This window comes from Physeter macrocephalus, chromosome 16, assembly GCF_002837175.3.
Source record: "Physeter macrocephalus isolate SW-GA chromosome 16, ASM283717v5, whole genome shotgun sequence".
NCBI lineage: Eukaryota > Metazoa > Chordata > Mammalia > Artiodactyla > Physeteridae > Physeter > Physeter macrocephalus.
Genome location: NC_041229.1, coordinates 99,885,709 through 99,905,726, shown reverse-complemented (window position 1 = coordinate 99,905,726; position 20,018 = coordinate 99,885,709). Strand labels below are relative to the sequence as shown.

General features: G+C 39.5%; 1 protein-coding gene across 1 annotated transcript in view; it reads right to left on the bottom strand.

Moving 5' to 3' along the window:
* The window catches only part of OOSP1 (oocyte secreted protein 1), a 57,298-nt gene extending 37,711 nt beyond the window's left edge, over window positions 1-19,587 (bottom strand). The window contains 1 exon segment of the mRNA XM_055091380.1: window positions 19,564-19,587. Coding sequence (XP_054947355.1) covers window positions 19,564-19,587 — 24 coding nt within the window.
* Window positions 19,588-20,018: the final 431 nt, after the last annotated feature.

The following is a 20,018-nucleotide window of genomic DNA, read 5'->3' as shown; positions in this document are numbered from 1 at the left end:
GAGGGAGGCCCGCATACCACAAAAAAAAAAAAAAAAAAAAAAAAGATTAGAGCAAAGGTTTTGCTTTCCAGGAATTTAAATCAGGAATAAAGGTAGTAATTATATTAGTAATTGTCCATAATTACTAATATAAATGTCCTAAGGGAGATGGTCTTCCACTCAGAACTGAAAAATATGGCATCTAAGATCTTGTTTGGGTTAATTCTCATCCACACACAGGATCACTTGGATTCTTCTTGGAGATGGGAGGGCATGTGAGTGTTCTAAAGGTAGGAGTAGGAAAATCACCTCGAAAATTTGTTTTTCTCTACCAATGGGGGTGTCTTTTATTGTTAACTGGCCCTGAGCTTCCCTGAAGTGGGACCACTATATTATGTGACACTTTCTCTATTCTTCCTCCCAATAGTATATGTACGATGCAGCCCCTCTTTGTTCTTGGCCAGGGTTAAGTCAACTGCATTTGATAATGGTCTACCTATGGCTCCTGATGGGGAGATCGATGTCCTGTAACCTCAGTGTATCAAAGATTTTATGAGTTTCAATACCATCCCAGTGATTGCAACATCAGGATTGAGGTAATGAGGTATCCTCCTAATTAACTAAATCATCTCAGAGATGTTCAGGCTCACAAACTGCATGCCATAGGGATTTTATTAGTTTTTTTTCCTAATAACAAGCTAAACTGATTTTGCCAAATGTCATATCAAGGCCATGGGCAGTGAAGGAAGGTAGCCATGGACAGTATCCACTTATCAATCAGTTGTACCTCCCTCTAGAGAATGCAAACCTAAATAAGACATGGAATTTGTCCTAATTTTAGAAAAGAACAGGCTTGTTTTTTTCTTCTCTATACCAGGGGTCAGCAAATTACAGGCTGCAGGCCTGATCTGGCCCACCATCTACGTTTATGTGGTCCATGAGCTAAGAAAAGACTTTTTAATGTTTAGATGATTAAAAAATGACAAAAGAAGAATAATGTTTTGTGATAGGTAAAAAGTATTTAAAATTCAAATTTCAGTGTGCCTAAATTTGGTTTTATTGGAACACAACCATGTTCATTCATTCATGCATTTACTAATTGTCTGTGGCTACTTTGACACTATAAAGGCAGAGGTGAGTAGCTGGAACAGAGGACTCACGGCCCACAGAGCCAAAAGGGTGTACTATCTAGCCCTTTACAAAACTTTGCCCAGCCCTGCTCTGTAGTGTAAAAGCTAACCAAGTAGCTTCACATCCCTCTAAATTTTTATAGTCTTAAGAAGCAGCCAGTCCCTCCTGGCTGTAGGCAAATGGAGGAAGAGTGGGAGTGGTTGACACATCTGCTGCCTCAAATGACCGCCTGGCCACTTCCTGACACCTGGGCTCCCACCAGAGCTTCTGGTGCCCCTCCCTGGTTTGGGAGTCAGGATGGGTAGATCAAGGGCATCAGTCTGAGGAGGGATAGGGATAGTTTGAAAGCCTCACAGGTAACTCCGATGCCTTGTGTTCACGTGTCATCAATCTTACACCACCCAACCTCCCGTGAGAAACCCCGAGGGAAGAGTCATTTCCTTTCACTTTTCTCCCCTCAAAAACTAAGAAGCACAGATTTAGTGTCTTTTGAAAACAAATTTTAATATTATCTTCAAGTTCCTGTAAAAAAATATACATATTAGGATGTCGATGAGAATGAATGGCAGGGCTAGATAAGCTAATAAGAGAGTTTCAATTATGTTAAATAATATTGAGAATAAACAAAGAAAATATGCCCAAATATTCACTGTGGCAGTCTCCAGATGATAAGATGAAATCTTCATATGGTGTGGACTACATTTTTCACATTTCCTTAAAACACGTTATTCCAGAAGACCATATAAACCTATTTAAAGTATTCTTTATAATTAGACATATCTCTCACTCATCTAATATTCAAATGTTATGTTCAGTATTTTAAGGACTCCTAGAATCTAAAAAGTTTGTCAAGAGAAGTTATAAACTTTTTCCTGATAATAATAAATAATGACTTTGAAGCAATATTATTCAAACTCAACCAGCAAGTACACTTGCCTCGTATGAACCATACCCAAACCAGATGTTAATTCTTCTGACCGCTTAGACAACGGTCCCCTGTCCCACTGGGAGGATAACTTTCAGTGTGGGTGTGCCCACTTTTAAGAGATGTTGACTGAACCACTAATTCCTAACAGAAACTTTTTTTTTTTTTTTTTCCTCACTGTTGCGGCCCCTCCCGCTGCGGAGCACAGGCTCCGGACGCGCAGGCTCAGCGGCCATGGCTCACGGGCCCAGCCGCTCCGCGGCATGTGGGATCCTCCCGGACCGGGGCACGAACCCGTGTCCCCTGCATCGGCAGGCGGACTCGCAACCACTGCGCCACCAGGGAAGGAAGCCCCCCAACAGAATCTTGAAGTCAACTTACACATTCCCTTTGTCTCATCAGGTCCTCCCAGAAGATCGTCTCCTTTTTGTGTCTAAAATCATCTTTAAGTCCAAGTTCTCAGATCTTGAAGCTTCAATCCCTGTAGCCTGTGCTGTCCCTCGGTGAGTCTAGGATGTCAAACTGATGCCATATCCTCTCAATTGCCTTAGTCTCTTGGAGGAGAGGAGAGCTGAGAGATTAAGTTACTATGACAGGGTTAACCAAACCCTCCTGAGACCCTTTCTCTCTTGATGCCAAATTATTCTGCGTTCTTCATCTCCCAGCTCTGCTACTTATGACCAGCGTGACTTTGAGGAAGTTACTTAATAACTCTGGGCCTCAGTCTCCCCATCTTTAAAGTGGAAATAATACTGTCTATTTCACAGAGTTGTGGTGAGGATTAAATGAGAGAATTGCACGTAAAGAGATTAGAACAGTGCTTGGCTCATAAAACACTTGCAGGACATAGTAGCTGGTGTATCATTCCATCAGTTAATTCTCTTCAATGTGGTAGAAAGCTGTGTGTAATACCAGCAGGTCTAACTTCACCATACATCTAGTAGCTCTTAGACTAAGAAATCGCTTTGTTCCAATTATATGCATATTACAAATTATACTTCTTATCTCTTAGCCAAGGATAATTGGGAATATTAGATGTTCTGATTAAATCAACAAGGGGCTGAGGGTAGACTGATTACTATGAATTTATAGGTAAAGTAGAGTTTACTAGAATACTAGATTTAACTAGTTAAATGTGAAATATTTTAACTTCATTATCCATGGGATGGGACTCTTACTGGCTCATTTAGACATTACCTTTTACAGATGGTCTAAGATCATCGAATTTTAAGTTAATGACTTCTGATCAGCCAATAGTAAATCTGGTGGTATATTTGGGAGGGACTTCTTTTATATAAAGCTTACTAGGTTCAGTTGTTAAACCAATAACTCAGTTTCTAGAATAAAGACAGGATGACAACATATCGTAATGGTGCGAAAGCAGGGAAAATGAGAAGTAAGGGCTTGGCTTCAGATTCTGAACCTCAGTCACCAGGACTTGCCAAGATCTTAATCCCATTCCTCTTTCTTTGTCTTCTTTTCTCTTTCTGTAGCCATCCAGCTCCTATAAAAATAATTATAGGAAATGATGCAAATAAACGAGGTGGCCCCTCAAAAAGATCAGGAATAGCAAATTTATACTTTGGAAATACAATCAACTGCCAAGTTAAGGTGAGGTTAGTTAAAGTACATAGATTAATGCTGTTCAAGGATATTTTATAACAGAAAACGAGCTTTTTACAAGGAAACTGTGTAAACACCTGTGCTTCCAGTTTGGGAAAGGCTGGTTAGGGCATTAATTGGCATATTAACTGGTATTAACCACATGACTCAGATTATCCCTCAGGAGCCATGGAGGGTGAGGCAATAAGTGAAACGTTTTTACCAAAATCAAATCAATAGAATATTAAAGAGAAATGTTTCAAAATACCAAAACCATAGAACATGGACTTGGGTAAGGTAGATAATCCATGAGAATGTGCACTCAGAAATGTCGTAAACTCAGACTCTGTCCTGAAAGGATTAAATGCCTATCTGCCAAGGAGTATGTTTCCTAAATTGTATGGATTTTCCTTCCTACACAGATGAGAAGGAAAATTCTGAATACATACAGATATATTTATTATAAACTTTGGATGTTTATATACTAGAGATATGGTAAGCACTTTTAAAAATTTGAGATGTGTTATAGATGCTATATTAAACATGTTACATATCTCTGATACCTTTCATAGTTAAGAGAAGCAAAAATATTTGTATCCCTAGACAGACACAATAACTCCTATATTAATTTTCTTAGGACATGATCCCAAACACTACCTCTTTCTTACCTGCCCTCTCCATCCCTCCCTGTGACTTAGGGAGGGACACTAGTTCCTCTGAGACAGAAGGTAGAGAACTACACTAGCAGATTCTGATTCCTTTCTTCTGTTTGCAGAACAATTACCTTCATGTGCAGTTTTACCCCTTGAAAAAAATCACACAGCTCATCTTTCTCCACCTGAGAATTTTGAAACTGACTCAACCCTCTGTAGCACCACTGCACATTAGAAGCTGGATTTCTGTCTAAGGGCCCCGTTTCTTATCTTACATTTTTAAATGTTTTAGATGATTTGATTTTAAATGGAATGCCCCTTTGTTGTTTTATGATCCCTTATTAAGTAGGGTCGGCCTCTCTCTTTAACCTCATAAGGAATTATAATAAAATACATTTTCTCCTAATAGGTTATCTATTATTTCTTAACAAACTGTGCTAGGGTGCCTCATCATATGTAAAACTTGTTATATGCAGGCTTATGTTTTCATTGGTTGTTTAGTACCTGTAGTTAAAGGTTAATCCTAGTTATGCTGAATAACATAGCCTAGGAATCCAGCCAATTTATTTAGGACTGGTTAGAATAAATTAAAGAACTGCTGGAAATAAATGAAGTTAGTGCTGTGGGTAAAAATTTCCTATTTCAGCCCACACTATTTATTTCCAAAATGATAAAGGAAATGGAAGACACCTAGAAAGATTCTCATTTTTACTGGCAGGGCTTCTGATAGGCAATATGGAGGAGGGCTTAGTCCTAGACTAACAAAGCGGGTGGTAATCGCTAGGTCAAAAACGAGGGTGCTTTGGTTACTAGTCCAACATCACCACCAAGTCCCAAATTAAATTAAAATCTTTCCAGTGTTCTCTGAACAGAACTTGTCCTGAATCAGGGGTATGCCTCTTCTTAGGTAATATTTGTAACTATTTCTAGAAGTGACCTGTTACTGATAACATAAACATCTCATCACACCCATTCTCCAGGTGCCACCAAATATTTTCACTACCTATGATCTGTAAAAATGTAATAAACAGAAACCTCAATTAAATAGAGTTGGGAGACCCGGAACGGGGAGCTCTCACGCCCTGGGATGATAAAAGCACAACAGGAAGAAGAAACAGTCCTCTTCTTTCCTGGCAGGGACTCAGCCGGTGAAAAGCCATGGAGCCTTTTTCCTCCCTATTAAAGTGTTCTCCTGCCCTTGCTGTGCCAGGACTTGCACGTGGCTCGCCATGGTTCCAGACCTCAGATTGCAACTCTCTGCTAGTCCCAAATAAACCCATCTTTGCCGGAGGAATAGCTGGCAATCTATTTGTTTTGGGTCAACATATCCAAATACTATAGACCAGCATAGAAGAAAAAAAAAGATTTTTGAGGCAGTGAACATAATAACAGAGTCAAATATCCCAGAGCAGAACAAATATTAGTCTCATACTACATTGCTTAGCTAGGGCTTTCATGACAAAGCACCATAGACTGGGTGGCTTAAAAACAGAAATTTATTTTCTCACAATTCTAAGAAGCTAGAAGCCTGAGATCAAGATGTAGGCAGGGTTGGTTTCTCCTGAGGCCTCTCTCCTTGGCTTGTAGATGGCCATCTTCTCTCTGTGTCTTCACACATGGACCTCTGTGTGTATGTGTCCCTGTCCTAATCTCCTCTTCTTAAAAGGACACCAGACATAAAGGATTAGGGCCCATCCTAACAACCTCAGATAACCTTAATCAGCTCTTTAAAGACTCTATTTCCAAATACAGTCACATTCTGATCTTCTGGGGGTTAGGACTTCAATATGCAATTCTGGAGGGACACCATGCAGGCCATAACAATTCACCCTCTGACCCCCCAAAACCATGTCCTTCTCACATGCAAAATACAGTCACCCCACCCCAACATCCCCCCAAATCTTAACCCATTCCAACATCAACTCTTAAGACCAAAATATTAACTAAACATCATCTAAATCAAGTATAGGTGAGACTTGAGGTATGATTCATCCTGGGGCAAAATTCCTCTCCAGCTGTGAGCCTGTGAAACCAGACAAGTTATCTGCTTCCAAAATACAAGGTAGAGCAAGCATAGGATAGACATTCGCATTCCAAAAGGGAGAAATTGGAAAGCAAGTCCAAAACCCAGCAGGGCAAATTCCATTAGATTTTAAGGCTCAAGAATAATCTTCTTTGGCTCCATGCTCTGCACTCCAGGCCCACAGGCGCAGCAGCCCCAGCCCATTGGCCCTGGGCCCTGTGGGCCTGCGGTGGCAGTGTCAGCCCTGCCAAACTCCAAACCACCTTCAGAGTTATTCTTTCCCTTTCCTTGAAGGATAGTGCATGTTCAGAGCTGATAGCTCTATTGCCCTATCTTGTAGAATCCCAGAATTCTGACATCAAAGTGTCAGAAAGATTGTTTTTTTCCTGGAAGCCTCTTCCCTTGGCTTGTAGATGATCATCTTCTCTGTGTCTCCATATATGGTCTTCTCTCTGTGCATGTCTACACCCTAATCTCCTTTTCTTTACAGATGCCAGTCATACTGGATTAAGGCCAATTCACATGACCTCATTTTATATTAATTATCTCTTTAAAGACTATCTCCATAAAATCACACTTTGAGATACTAGGGGTTAGGACTTCAATACATGAATTTAGGGGGTGGCAGAATTCAGCCCATAACACATACTTAGGTTTGTCTCATAACTCCAAGACGACTGCAGGAAAGACTAGGAAATGCAGCTTTCCTCTATGCCCAACAAGAACAAATGAGATTAATAAGTATATGACTAGTCTCTATCAAAGTAGGAGAGATAAAATGTTAAATATTTTATAAGACAAAACAAGATAAGGATTGACTGTCTTTTGAATTATCCATAATATGATTTGACAAAGTAGGTTTTAACTATTAGCACACCAATTTGAAAAGACAATCATGTGGGTGTACACACACACACACACACACACACACACACGCACGCATAATGGAATATTACTCAGCCATAAAAAAGAATGAAATAATGCTATTTGCAGCAACATGGATGGACCTAGAGATTATCATACTAAATAAGCCAGACAGAGAAGGACAAATATCATATGATATCACTTATATGTGGAATTTTTAAAAAAAGATAACATGAACTTATTTACAAAACAGAATAGACCCATTGACATGGAAAACAAACTTATGGGGCTTCCCTGGTGGCGCAGTGGTTGAGGGTCCGCCTGCCGATGCGGGGGACGCGGGTTCGGGCCCCAGTCCGGGAGGATCCCATATGCCGCGGAGCTGCTGGGCCCGTGGGCCATGGCCGCTGAGCCTGCGCGTCCAGAGCCTGTGCTCCACGGCGGGAGGGGCCACAGCAGTGAGAGGCCCGCATACCGCAAAAAAAAAAAAAAACAACAAAAAAAAACTTACGGTTGCCAAAGAGGAAAAGGAGGGAGGAGGGATAAATTAGGAGTTTGGGATTAACATATATACACCACTATGTATAAAACAGATAACCAACAAGGACCTACTGTATAGCACAGGGAACTATACTCAATATTTTGTAATAACCTATAAGGGAAAAGAATCTGAAAAAAAAATATATATATATATATACACACACACGTACATATACATATATATATATCTGAATCACTGTGCTGTACACATGAAACTAACACAACATAAATCAGCTATACTTCATTAAAAAAAATCACATCCAATTTTATCCATGGGTTTGATATAATGTGTCTTAAATTTTTTTAATATTTTCAATTAAAACATTAAATAAAAATAATCAGCATCAGAAACCGATAGTGTTTTGACCGTTTGAATTCAGAGCATTCTATCCTGGTCAAATTTCTCCATTCGTGATGCTAAGCTTCACCCTTAATATAAATATGCATAAGATAAGGAAAGACAGAAACGGGGTTGGCAAACTACAGCCCACGAGTAAAATTTTCCTGAAACACAGCCACGTTCATTCATTTACTTAAACTGCTTTTCACTGTAACACCAGAGTTGAGTTGCTGTGAAAGAAACCACAAAGCCTAAAATTCTTATTACTTGGCCCTTTCCAGAAAAAGTTTGCTGACCCCTTGTCTTGATGAAGGAAGTGTTACTAAGCCAGTGTTTCAATGTTTTATTTTGTTTGGCACTCCTGTTTTTATTACCCATGCCATCAAAGAATATCACTTGGGTTGGGCAAGAGATATGCCTATATTTGTAAAATAAAAGGACACTGAGAACTCGTTTATTCTCTGGAAGATCAGTGTTTGGAAAGAGTATAAATGGCAGTTGAGGCTCTGGAAATTAAATGCACTTAAATTATTGCTGCATGAACTCCCCCTGGAAAGTCTTTGTGTACTCTCACGCATAGAAATATTCCAATATGAAGACTGCTGATGGAGATGAAATCCATTGATGGAAATGAGACTCTGTGAGACCTTAGCACAGTGGTTAAGAAAATAGATTTTGGAAACAGACTACTGGATTTTCATTTCTATGAACTCTTACTATCTGTGTGACATTATGTAAGCTACCTAAACTGTGTACAAATCAATGCAAAATGGGACTATAAGAGTACCTCTCTCACAGGCTTATTGGAAGCACTAAATATGTTAATACAAATACATAATTAGAAAGGTATCTGGCACATAGTAAATGCTTAATATTAGTTATAATTATAATTGAATTTATTTTTTGTTTTTTTCTCTTGACTACTGTTGTTCTAGTATGTGTTGTAATTGTGAATCTCAGGAGACAGAACTCTGTTGATCATACTCTTTAGCATGGCCAACTAGCATCATTCATCTATGTAAAGACCCTCTTATTATTTTTTTCCTTAATTCGGCATCTCCAATTCCATATCCTACTATATAATGGTCACACTTAAAAATATTTACTATATATCCTTCCATACTGCTTTCCAAAATTTTTAACATATATATACAAATGTGAAAAATATATTTTAATGTACATTTCTAAATAGTTTGGTGCACTATATCTTACGGTTTTCTCTTGCACTTTTCATTTACCTTTCTGTGTTTGAGCTAAATGCATGTTTTTAAATCAAATCAAATGTATTCCTCTTTACTGTTCCATGGTATTCCCTACTATTTTTTCCCACCTCACTGGGGTCCAGCAACTGTGATCTTTCCGTTTTCTCAAGCACCCAAAAACACCCTCTGTATTAGTTTCCTATGGCTACATAACATAGCACCATAAATTTGGCAACATAAAGCAATACCACTCATTACCTCACAGTTCTATAGGTCATAAGTCCAAGCAGGCTCAACTAGGTTCTCTGTTTAGGGTCCCATGAGGCCCAAATCAAGATGTCGGCCAGGCTGGGCTTTTATTTGCAGGATCTGGGTTTGAATCTGCTTCCAGCCTCATTCAGGATGTTGACTGAATTCAGTTCCTTGGGGTTATAGACCAGAGGTCCCTGTTTCCTTGCTGGCTCTCAACCAGGGGTTTCTCAGCTCCTGAAAGCTGCCTATGTGTCCTCTCACCTGGCCCCCTCCATCTTCAAACCAGCAAGAGGGCCGATCCTTCTCGCATTCCCAAATCTCTCTAATGACTTCTGCCACCAGCTAGAGAAAACTCTCTGCCTTTAAAGGGCCTGTGTGATTAGATTAGTCCCACCCAGATAATCTCCATTTTGATTAACTCAAAGTCAGCTGAAAAAAAAAAAAATCCCCTTTGCCCTATAAAGTAACATAATTACAGGAATAACATTTCAGCATATTCACAGCTTCTACCACACTAACAGAGAAGGAGTTACACAAGAGAGTGGGCCATTACAAGCCTCCACAACTCCCTAAACCTGAATCAAGAGCTCTATGACAATTTAATGGTACTTACATAGGCCTACAGATGACAAAGTTCTAGAAACCCTCAAATAGCACATTTTGCTTACATGTCCCACTAATCTGCAATTTTGAGCATAAAATACCAAACTTTAGGAGGTTGAGCTAATAGGACATTCTCTAATGCTGTCCAAAATGTGGTTAAGTACCAACATCTGGGCATGGCTTCGGCTGCTATAACACAGGAAGCAGCCGGCCCCTCACAACTTCCTGTTTCCTGAGTGGGCTTTGGCTCAGGGTTTGACCAAATGAAGGGCTTCCTCCTACTAGGGTGGCTGCTCCTCCTTGTTTCTGAGATGTGGACTAGTTCTATAGGCCAGAAAAGTATGACAATATAATTTCTGGATCTGTTAGTATCATGCAGCCATGAATGTTATATACTATTGTTTTGTACATCTTTGTTCATTATTGCTTTTGATATTTTATTGTATGATCATGCCACAAATTATGTATCCAGTCTTTGCTGAAGGACATTTAACTTGCCACCAGTTGCTAGTTTTCATAATGTTGCTATTTACATCCTTGTACACAGCTCCTCCTGCGTATGTATGAGTGTTCCTGGGTCTTCTAGGGTGCAGTTCCAAGGGAGTGGAAATGCTGGGGTGCGTGAGCGTGTATATGTGCACACACAAATAGTATACAATTCTACTATTTCCTAGATAGTTAGCAATTCCTCAATAAAGTTATTGTACTTGTTTATCCTCCCTCTAGAGTTTCTCCACACCCTCACCAACACTTGGTTTCAGGAAACAATATTTGCCAGTCTGGAAGGGGAAAAGGGTGCTTCTGGATTTTAATTAACTGTGTCATGATTACTAATGAGATTGCTTTTTATCACATTTCCTCTTTTGTATACTGCCTGTTGATGGCTTTTATCCATTTTATATCAGAATTTGTTTTATTTTTCATTTTATATTGGAGTATAGTTGATTAACAATGTTGTGATAGTTTCAGGTGTACAACAAAGGGATTCCGTTATACGTATACATACATCTATCCTTTTTCAAATTCTTTTCCCATTTACATTATTATAGCATTTTGAGCAGAATTTGTTTTTCAATTGATTTGCATGACATTCTTTATATATTCTGGATACTAATCCTTGTGGATTTGCAAAGTATTATGTTATTTCTTAACTTTGGAGACAGAAATGTTTAATTATTTTTTATTGTGGTAAAAATATTTAACATGAGATCTATCCTCTTAAAAAGTGTACCATACAATATTGTTAGCTATAGGCACGATGTTGTACAACAGAGCTCTAGAACTTACTCATCTTGCCTAACTGAAACTTTGTACCTGTTAAATAAAAACTCCTCATTTCCCCTCCCCCAGTCCTGGCAACCACCATTTAACTGTCTGCTTCTATGAGTTTGATATAACTTTCTCTTTTTTGCATATCTATTATATATTTTTGGTTTCTGGTTACCATGAAGTCAATATAAAGCAACCTATATACATATATGTGATTATTTTAAGTTGCTGATCTCTTAATTTTAAATGCATTTTAACAACCCTTCATTTTTACTACCCTCTCCTCATGATTACTGTTTTTGACATCATACCTTACATTTTTTGTTTTGTGTGTCCCTTAACTGCTTATTGCAGATATCATTTTACTACTTTTGTCTTTTAACCTTCCTATTAGCTTTGTACATGGTTGATTTACTACCTGTATTGTATATTTACCTTTCCTGATGAGCTTTTTCCTTTCATAATTTTCATGTTTCTAGTCATGGCCTTTTCTTTTTTTGCTTAGAGAAGTCCCTTTAATATTTCTTATAAAGCTGGTTTGGGGATGCTGAACTCTTTTAGCTTTTGCTTGTCTGTAAATCTGAATGAGAGCCTTGCTGGGGAGAGTATTCTTGGTTGTAGGCATTTCCCTTTCATCACTTTAGCTATATCATGCCACTCCTTTCTGGCTTGCAGAGTTTCTGCTGAAAATTCAGCTGACAGCCTAGTGGGAGTTCCCTTGTATGTAACTTGTTGTTTTTCCTTTGCTGGTTTTAATATTCTCATCTTTAATTTTTGCCATTTAATTACAATGTGTCTTGGTGTGGACTTCTTTTGATTAATCCTGTTTGGGACTCTCTGTGCTTTCTGGACTTGGGTGACTGTTTGCTTTGCCAGGTTAGGGAAGTTTTTAGCTATTATATCTTCAAATATGTTCTCAGACCTTTTTCTCTTTCTCCTCCTTCTGGGACCCCTATAATGTGAATGTTAGTACGTTTGACGTTGGCCCAGAGGTCTCTTAAACTGTCCTCACTTCTTTTCATTCCTTTTTCTGTTCAGCATTAGTGATTTCCACTACTGTCTTCCAGCTTGCTGATCTGTTCCTCTGTATCATTTAACCTACTGTTGATTCCTTCTAGTGTAGTTTTCATTTCAGTTATTGTATTCTTCATCTGTTTGTGTCTTCTTTATATTTTATAACTCTTCATTAAAAACTTCTCATTCTCACTCTGTTCACCCAGTCTTCTCTGGAGTTCTCTGAGCATCTTTATGATCATTACCTTGAACTCTTTATCTGTTAGATTGCCTATCTCCATTTCACTTAGTTCTTCTTTGGGGGTTTTATCTTGCTCCTTCATTTGGAACGTGTTCATCTATCTCCTCATTTTGCCTAATTTGCTGTTTTTATTTTTATGTATATGGTAGGTTGATTACATTGCTCAGCCTTGGAGAAGTGGCCCTTTGTAGGCGATGTCCTATGTGTCCCAGCAGTGCACTCCCCCCTGGTCACCAGAGCTATATCCTCTAGGGATTCCCACCCCCCATGCAGGCTGTGTGGGTCCTTCTGTTGTGGTGAGCTATGAGTGGTCTTGTAGGCATGGCTGGTCCCAGGTCTGATTGGTTGCCAGGGCATGCCTGGAGGCTGCCAGTTGCTGGTTGGCTGAGCTAGGTCATGAGAAGTCTGGCTGTGAAAATCTGGGGGTCTCTGGGGTAGTGCTGGCTCACTGGTGGGCAGAGCCAGGTTCTGGGTTGGGTGGTTATGGGGCCAGGATTCCCAGATCTAGTGTCAGCCTCCTGGTAGGTGAGGCCAGTTCCTGACATGCCAGTTCCTGACATGCAGGGTCGAGGGTGTCCTGAAGCTTGTGTCAGCCCACTGGTGAGTAGGGCTGAGATCCAGCAGGTCCCCAGACTGGTGCTGCCTACTGGTGGGAAGAGCTGTGTCCCAGACTCTCTGGCTGTAGGGCCCTGGGATATCCAGTCTAGTGCCTGCATACTGGGCCAGGTCCTGGGTTCTGTGGGGGACAGAGCCATGTCCAGGGATGGCTGTGGGTTCAGGGGTCTTAAGGCAGCCTGCCTACTAGTGGATGCGGCTGTGTCCCCACCCAGCTAGTTGCTTAGCCTGAGGCATTCCAGTATTGGTGCCTACAGGCTGGTAGGCAGGGCAGGGCAGTCCTGAGGCTAATAAGCTAGAGGGAAGATTACAAAATGGTCCTTGCCAGCACCCGTGTCCATGTGATAGAACAAGCTTCCAAAAATGGCTGCCACCAGTGTTGATGTCACCAAGGTGAGCTCCAGTTGCCTCCTGCCTCTCTAGGAGCCTCTCCAAGATCAGCAGGTGAGTCTGACCCAGGCTCCTTTCAAATTACCGCTCTACCCTGGGTCCCAGAATGTGTGCGATCTTGTGAAAGCCCTTTAAAAGTGGAGTCTTTGTTTCCCACAGCCTCTGGGTCTCCTAAAATCAAGCCCCACTGGCCTTCAAACCCAAGTGTTCTGGGAGGCTTGTCCTCCCAGTGCAGGACCCCCAGGCTGGGGAGCCTGATGTGGGGCTTAGACCCCTTGCTCCTTGGGGAGAACTCTGAAATTGTAATTATCCTCTTGTTTGTGGGTTGCCCATTCAGGGATATGGATCTTGACTATACCACATCCTCCCCCCTCCACCTGTTTTGTTGTGGTTCCTCCTTTATATTTCTAGTTGTAGAGGATCTTTTCCAGTAGATTCCAGTCTTTCTCATCAATAGTTGCTCTATAAATAGTTGTCATTTTTGGTGTGCCCATGAGAGGAGGTGAACTCAGGGTCTTCCTACTGTGCCATCTTGACTCAGCTCCTCAGAAGTGTCCATTTTTATTGAAGAGTAACTCCTCTGAAAGGAAAGGGAGAAATAATTGATCAGGGGAAGTCATCAGACAAAGATTGAGACGTGACTGTATCTGTGCCAGTCCAACAAGGGATTCTAAAAATTGCCCTTTAGAGGAGTCCCAGGTTGGGCAGCAATGGCTAGACCTTTGTTCCAATCTTGCTCAGGCATGGATTGGAACCCCCAAGAGAAGAGTATGATCTCTGCTCAAAGGCTAAAGGAGCAATGGAGTTAACAGCTGGAGGCTGTTCTGGGATGGGCAATGCATCTTTCCTTGAAAGGAAATATGAGCAGCACATCTGTGGATGCCACAAATAACAAATTGGTTCAACCCAAAGAACAGTCCATAAACGAAGATCTAAATATATCTAAAGGCATGTATTTCCTTTTTCTCCCATTTTATCCAAAAAGGAGTTTCTAAAAATTGCCTTTGATTTGGTACTCAAAGAAAAATTTAACAGTCTAAGCCAAAAGACAGGGTAAAGAGATTGATTCTGCAAGATGGCTGAGGTAAGGAAACTTACAAGTAGCATTTCTTAATATTGCTCAATTGTCATGAAGCTTTACTTAAGTACCCTGTTTCTAAAGTACTTCCAGAACAGAAATTATATTTTTTAATTGTTTGTATTGGGACACTAACTGGGGTCATTTTAAATAAGAGTTTAACCCCTAAAACTTTGTTTAGAATTTTATAACCAAAACTAAGGTAAAATATCTTTCAATTCCAACATCAGTAGATACCTGGATCCTAAAAATAATATTATTAAGAGTACAAAATGGTGGTTTTGAGTGTGCAGATAACCCACAGTAAAGGGTAACTCAGAAGACTCCTAAAGTTAGGATTCAAAGTCTTCCTCAAAGAATTAAATGCCTGCATAACAATACGTGTTTTGATGATTGAAACTGTCAAGTATCCATAACCATCTATAACACCATGCATATAATACTATAAATGAATCATTGTTGTCTGAAAGAGTTTGAAAGATAGAACATTCTGTCTCAAGATCTATACACAAACATTTACTCTGCTTTTCTTAGAAACAATGAACACAGGATCTGTGCTCTGTGTTTTTATCTTTTCAGGAATCTGACTTTGTACCATTGGATCATTCCCCTATGCATCAAATGATGGGCCCTCTCTTCCATGAGACAGAAATCTGGCCATCCACTTGCATACTCTATGCAAGTTCCTATGCATACTCAGGAACTCTATTCCTATAGCTGCTTAAGAATTGTGCATCAAATATGCATCAAAACTTAGTAGTTTTCAGAAAGCTGTGATTCATTATGCTATAAGCCATCCCTCACTTTAAAAAATAACTTACTTCTAGTCAAAGAGGAAATTAAAAATATCTAGAGACAGGGACTTCCTTGGCAGTCTAGTGGTTAAGACTCCATACTTCCACTGCAGGGGCACGGGTTCAATCCCTGGTTGGGGAACTAAGATCCTGCATGCCACATGGCACAGCCAAAAAGAAAAAAACCTAGAGACAAATGAAAACGAAAACATGACAATCCAAAATCCATGGGAGGATGCAGCAAAGCAGTTCCATGAGGTAAGTTTATAGTAATACAATCTTACCTCAGGACACAAGAAAAATCTCAAATAAACAACCTAACATTAGACCTAAAGCAACTAGAGAAAGAAGAACAAACAAAACCCAAAGTTAGTAGAAGGAAAGAAATTGCAAAGATCAGAACAGAAATAAATGAAAGGTACAGTCTCCCAAGACTGAACTAGGAAGAAGTAGAGAATATGAACAGACCAATTACAAGTACTGAAATTGAACCTGTGATTTAAAAACTCCCAACAAACAAAAGTCCAGGACCAGATGGCTTCATAGGCGAATTCCATCAAACATTAGAGAAGAGTTAACATCTATCCTTCTGAAACTATTCCAAAAATTGCAGAGGAAGGAATACTTCTGAACTCATTCTATGAGGCCACCATCACCCTGATACCAAAACCAGACAAAGATACTACAAAAAAAGCAAATTATAGGCCAATATCACTGATGAACACAGATGCAACAATCCTCAACAAAGTACTAGCAAGCTGAATCCAACAATACATTAAAAGGGTCATATACCATGAACAAGTGGGATTTATCCCAGGGATGCAAGGATTTTTTAATATCCACCAATCAATCAATCGGTGTGATACACCACATTAACAAATTGAAGAATAAAACCCATATGATTACCTAAATAGATGCAGAAAAAGCTTTTGATAAAATTCAACATCCATTTATGATAAAAACTCTCCAGAAAGTGGGCATAGAGGAAACATACCTCAACATAATAAAGGCCATTTATGACAAACCCACAGTTAACACCACACTCAATGGTAAAAAGCTGAAAGCCTTTTCTCTAAGATCAGGAGCAAGACAAGGATGTCCACTCTCACCACTTGTCTTGGAAGTCCTAGCCAAGACATGGAAGTAACCTAAATATCAATCGACAGATGAATGGATAAAGAAGATGTGGTACATATATACAATGGAATATTACTCAGCCATAAAAGAGAATGAAATAATGTCATTTGCAACAACAGGAATGGACCTAGAGAGTATCATATTAAGTGAGATAAACCAGACAGAGAAAGACAAATATCATATGATATCACTTATATGTGGAATCTAAGATACAAATGAACTTATATACAAAACAGAAATAGATCCACAGACATAGAAAACAAAGTTATGTTTACCAAAGGTGAAAGGGGCTGAGAATAGCAATAAATTAGGAGTTTGGGATTAACATATACACACTACTATATATAAAATAGATCACCAACAAGGACCTACTGTATAGCACAGGGAACTGTACTCAATATTTTATAATAACCTATAAAGGAAAAGAATCTGAAAAAAATTATATATATACATATATATGTGTGTGTGTGTATAACTGAATCACTTTGCTCTATACCTAAAACTAACACAACATTGTAAATCAACTATACTTCAAGTAGAAAAACAAAACTAAAGAGCTATACAATCTACGCTATTATACACCATCTGTGGCTGAACTGTGGTATTTTCTGAAATTCTGCATTTAATAAGAGGCTGCCAACAGTTAAACTGGAAACTAACTGATTTGTAGGACTGACTAGGAAGTCTTACATATCCAATAAAACTCAAAAGTCCGTGTTTGGTTCCTTGGAATGTACTGCAGGACAGTTAAAAATCGTCTATCTGCAGACACCTGATAGAACACAGACATTTGAATGGAAGTTATTTCATATGTCATGAGAAGGTTTGCATATTTAAACTAAGAAGTTGATAACATATGAGTGCTCTTTGAAATGACCTTCATGTCTGTTGACTCTCGTTTACCTTTCAACCCACTGGGGAAAAAAACTATCTTCATATTAAAGGGTCTAGGAAGTTCTATTCACTCAATGAAGCAGAAGTTATTGGATTCAGAAGATACATATGTAAGTTATACAGAGTTTTAAATAGAGCAAGAAAACAATGTTAGTTAACCAAAAAGGATTACTTTAGAACACTAATGTTACCATGTTTTTCAAACTGGTAATAGATGTCCTCACCATTTTGGGACATTATTGCATGATTAAGGGTATTATTGTAGCTACTTATAACTTATATGAATGATTTGGGACACTGTCTAGTAATGTAAACATCTCATTATTATGATGAAAATGTATCAAGTCCAAAACACTCCTCTGCAAACACTAAGTGGTAATGATAGTACAGTTGTACAAAAACACTTCCCAAGAATAAGTTTAGATTGGAAATTAGATATTATAAAATGCTATGAAGAAGGACCCCAAAAAACGTTAAGCTCAGAGATGCAAGATGAACACTGCTACAGTACAGTTGGTCCTAAGTCAAACTATTGTTTGAATTTAGTATTTTGGGGTGACCTGGAAAAAGGCAATAGTAATACCAAAAGTCTAACTAAAAGTATTTACTATGCTTTAAATTTTTGACGTTTCTCCATTTCTGTTCACCAACACATCCATCTTCTCTTATTTTGTGGGGATAAAAATAAGTCTTTAATTAGTTTTGAAATATGAGATCTGCAGCAAGATTGTTTCCTGCCCTCATCCCACCTATAGTGAGGCTATGGCTAGAAATGCCTGGGGCACCACCTGGGGCCACTGAGAGCTTCCCACAGACATCTCCCCTTTCAGAACCAACGTCTTGGCCGGCCCACTATTGTGGTTTTTCTTAGGATACCCTCAGCAATAACCATCAGGAAAGTTTGAAAGACAAGGCTTCTTACTCACAGGTCCTGGAGGGTACACAGCATATCTAGGGCCACATGATGAGGTCACAGGTAGAAAGGGAGCCCGGGCCTGGGGTTCTGCTTTTATTGGGGTCCAGGGTTGGGGACCTAGGTTTTTGCAGACACACCCTTTATTGATGAGTTTATAACATTAAGAGTAGGAATTCAAGAGGCCAAATGGTCAGTTATCTAAGTCAATGAGAGATGGGGCCTGTCTCTATCTGGTGCTGTGTTTTTTTGAGATAGCCATCTTTGAAGTGGATGCATCAGCAATCAAAAGCTTAAGTCAGGCACTTGCATTAGAATCCAAAAAACTGTCAGGAGTTTATACTACAGAGATATACCTTATATAATGTAGAGCTAGCCTATGTAAGCTAAGTGGGTGAAACAAAACCAAAAGAAGAGTATTTCATGACACATGAAAATTATGTGAAATTCAAATTTCAGTGTCCATAAAAAAAAGCGTTATTGAAACACAGACATGCTCATTCATTTGCATATGGTCTATCGCTACTTTTGAGCTACAATGACAGAATAGTTGCAATAGGTATCATGGTTTACAAGGCATGGCTCACAAAACCTAAAATATTTGCTATCTGCCCCTTTCCAGAAAAAGTTTGCCAACCCAACTGGAGTGTTCTGTATAGAGGATACCCCAAGTACATAAATGAAAAGGGAAAACTCACTCTTCGTCTCCTACTTTAGTAAATGCCCTCATTCTTAGTAGAAAACCTACTTTTCCCTCATTCTGCATTGTTTGAAAGCAAAATTAGTAGCATAGGGCTTCCCTGGTGGCGCAGTGGTTGAGGGTCCACCTGCTGATGCAGGGGACGCGGGTTCGTGCCCCGGTCCGGGAAGATCCCACATGCCGCGGAGCGGCTGGGCCCGTGAGCCATGGCCGCTGAGCCTGCGCGTCCGGAGCCTGTGCTCCGCAACGGGAGAGGCCACAACAGTGAGAGGCCCACGTACCGGAAAAGAAAAAAAAAAAAAATTAGTAGCATAGCACCTTATTACAAAGACAAATTCGGAACAAGTATTTGGACTTTATAAAAGCAAAAAGACAAAAGTGTGAGAAATGCATCCTACTCTTACCTGAATCTCAATCTCATAAGCCATGACGGTAAAAACAAAACAAAACAAAACAAAAAAACCCACCTCAAATCAGTCTGCCAACTCATGGATCACTGGACCCAAATATAATTCATTGCCTTATACACATTTTTGAGATTCAATCTCTTCTTCCATAACTAAGAAATCGAAGTAAAAGAAGTCCCATTCTATCCCTGTTGAAATAGAAAAATATCATGTTGCAATTCTGATCCCCTTCCCCAAAAGTACTCAGGGAAACTCAGCACAGCCAGGTGACAAGAATTAAGAAATATTCCAGTAAAGATGAGTGATCCCTACCCATCGGCACACAATTCTTATTCTTCACACTCTTGCTTCTTTTCATCCATTAAACCCTCCCCCTTCCACCAAAAAATTGTACCCTGGAAAAAAGATTCCTTCCCCCTTTTCTGTATCCATGGCTGACAAGTCCATACAGT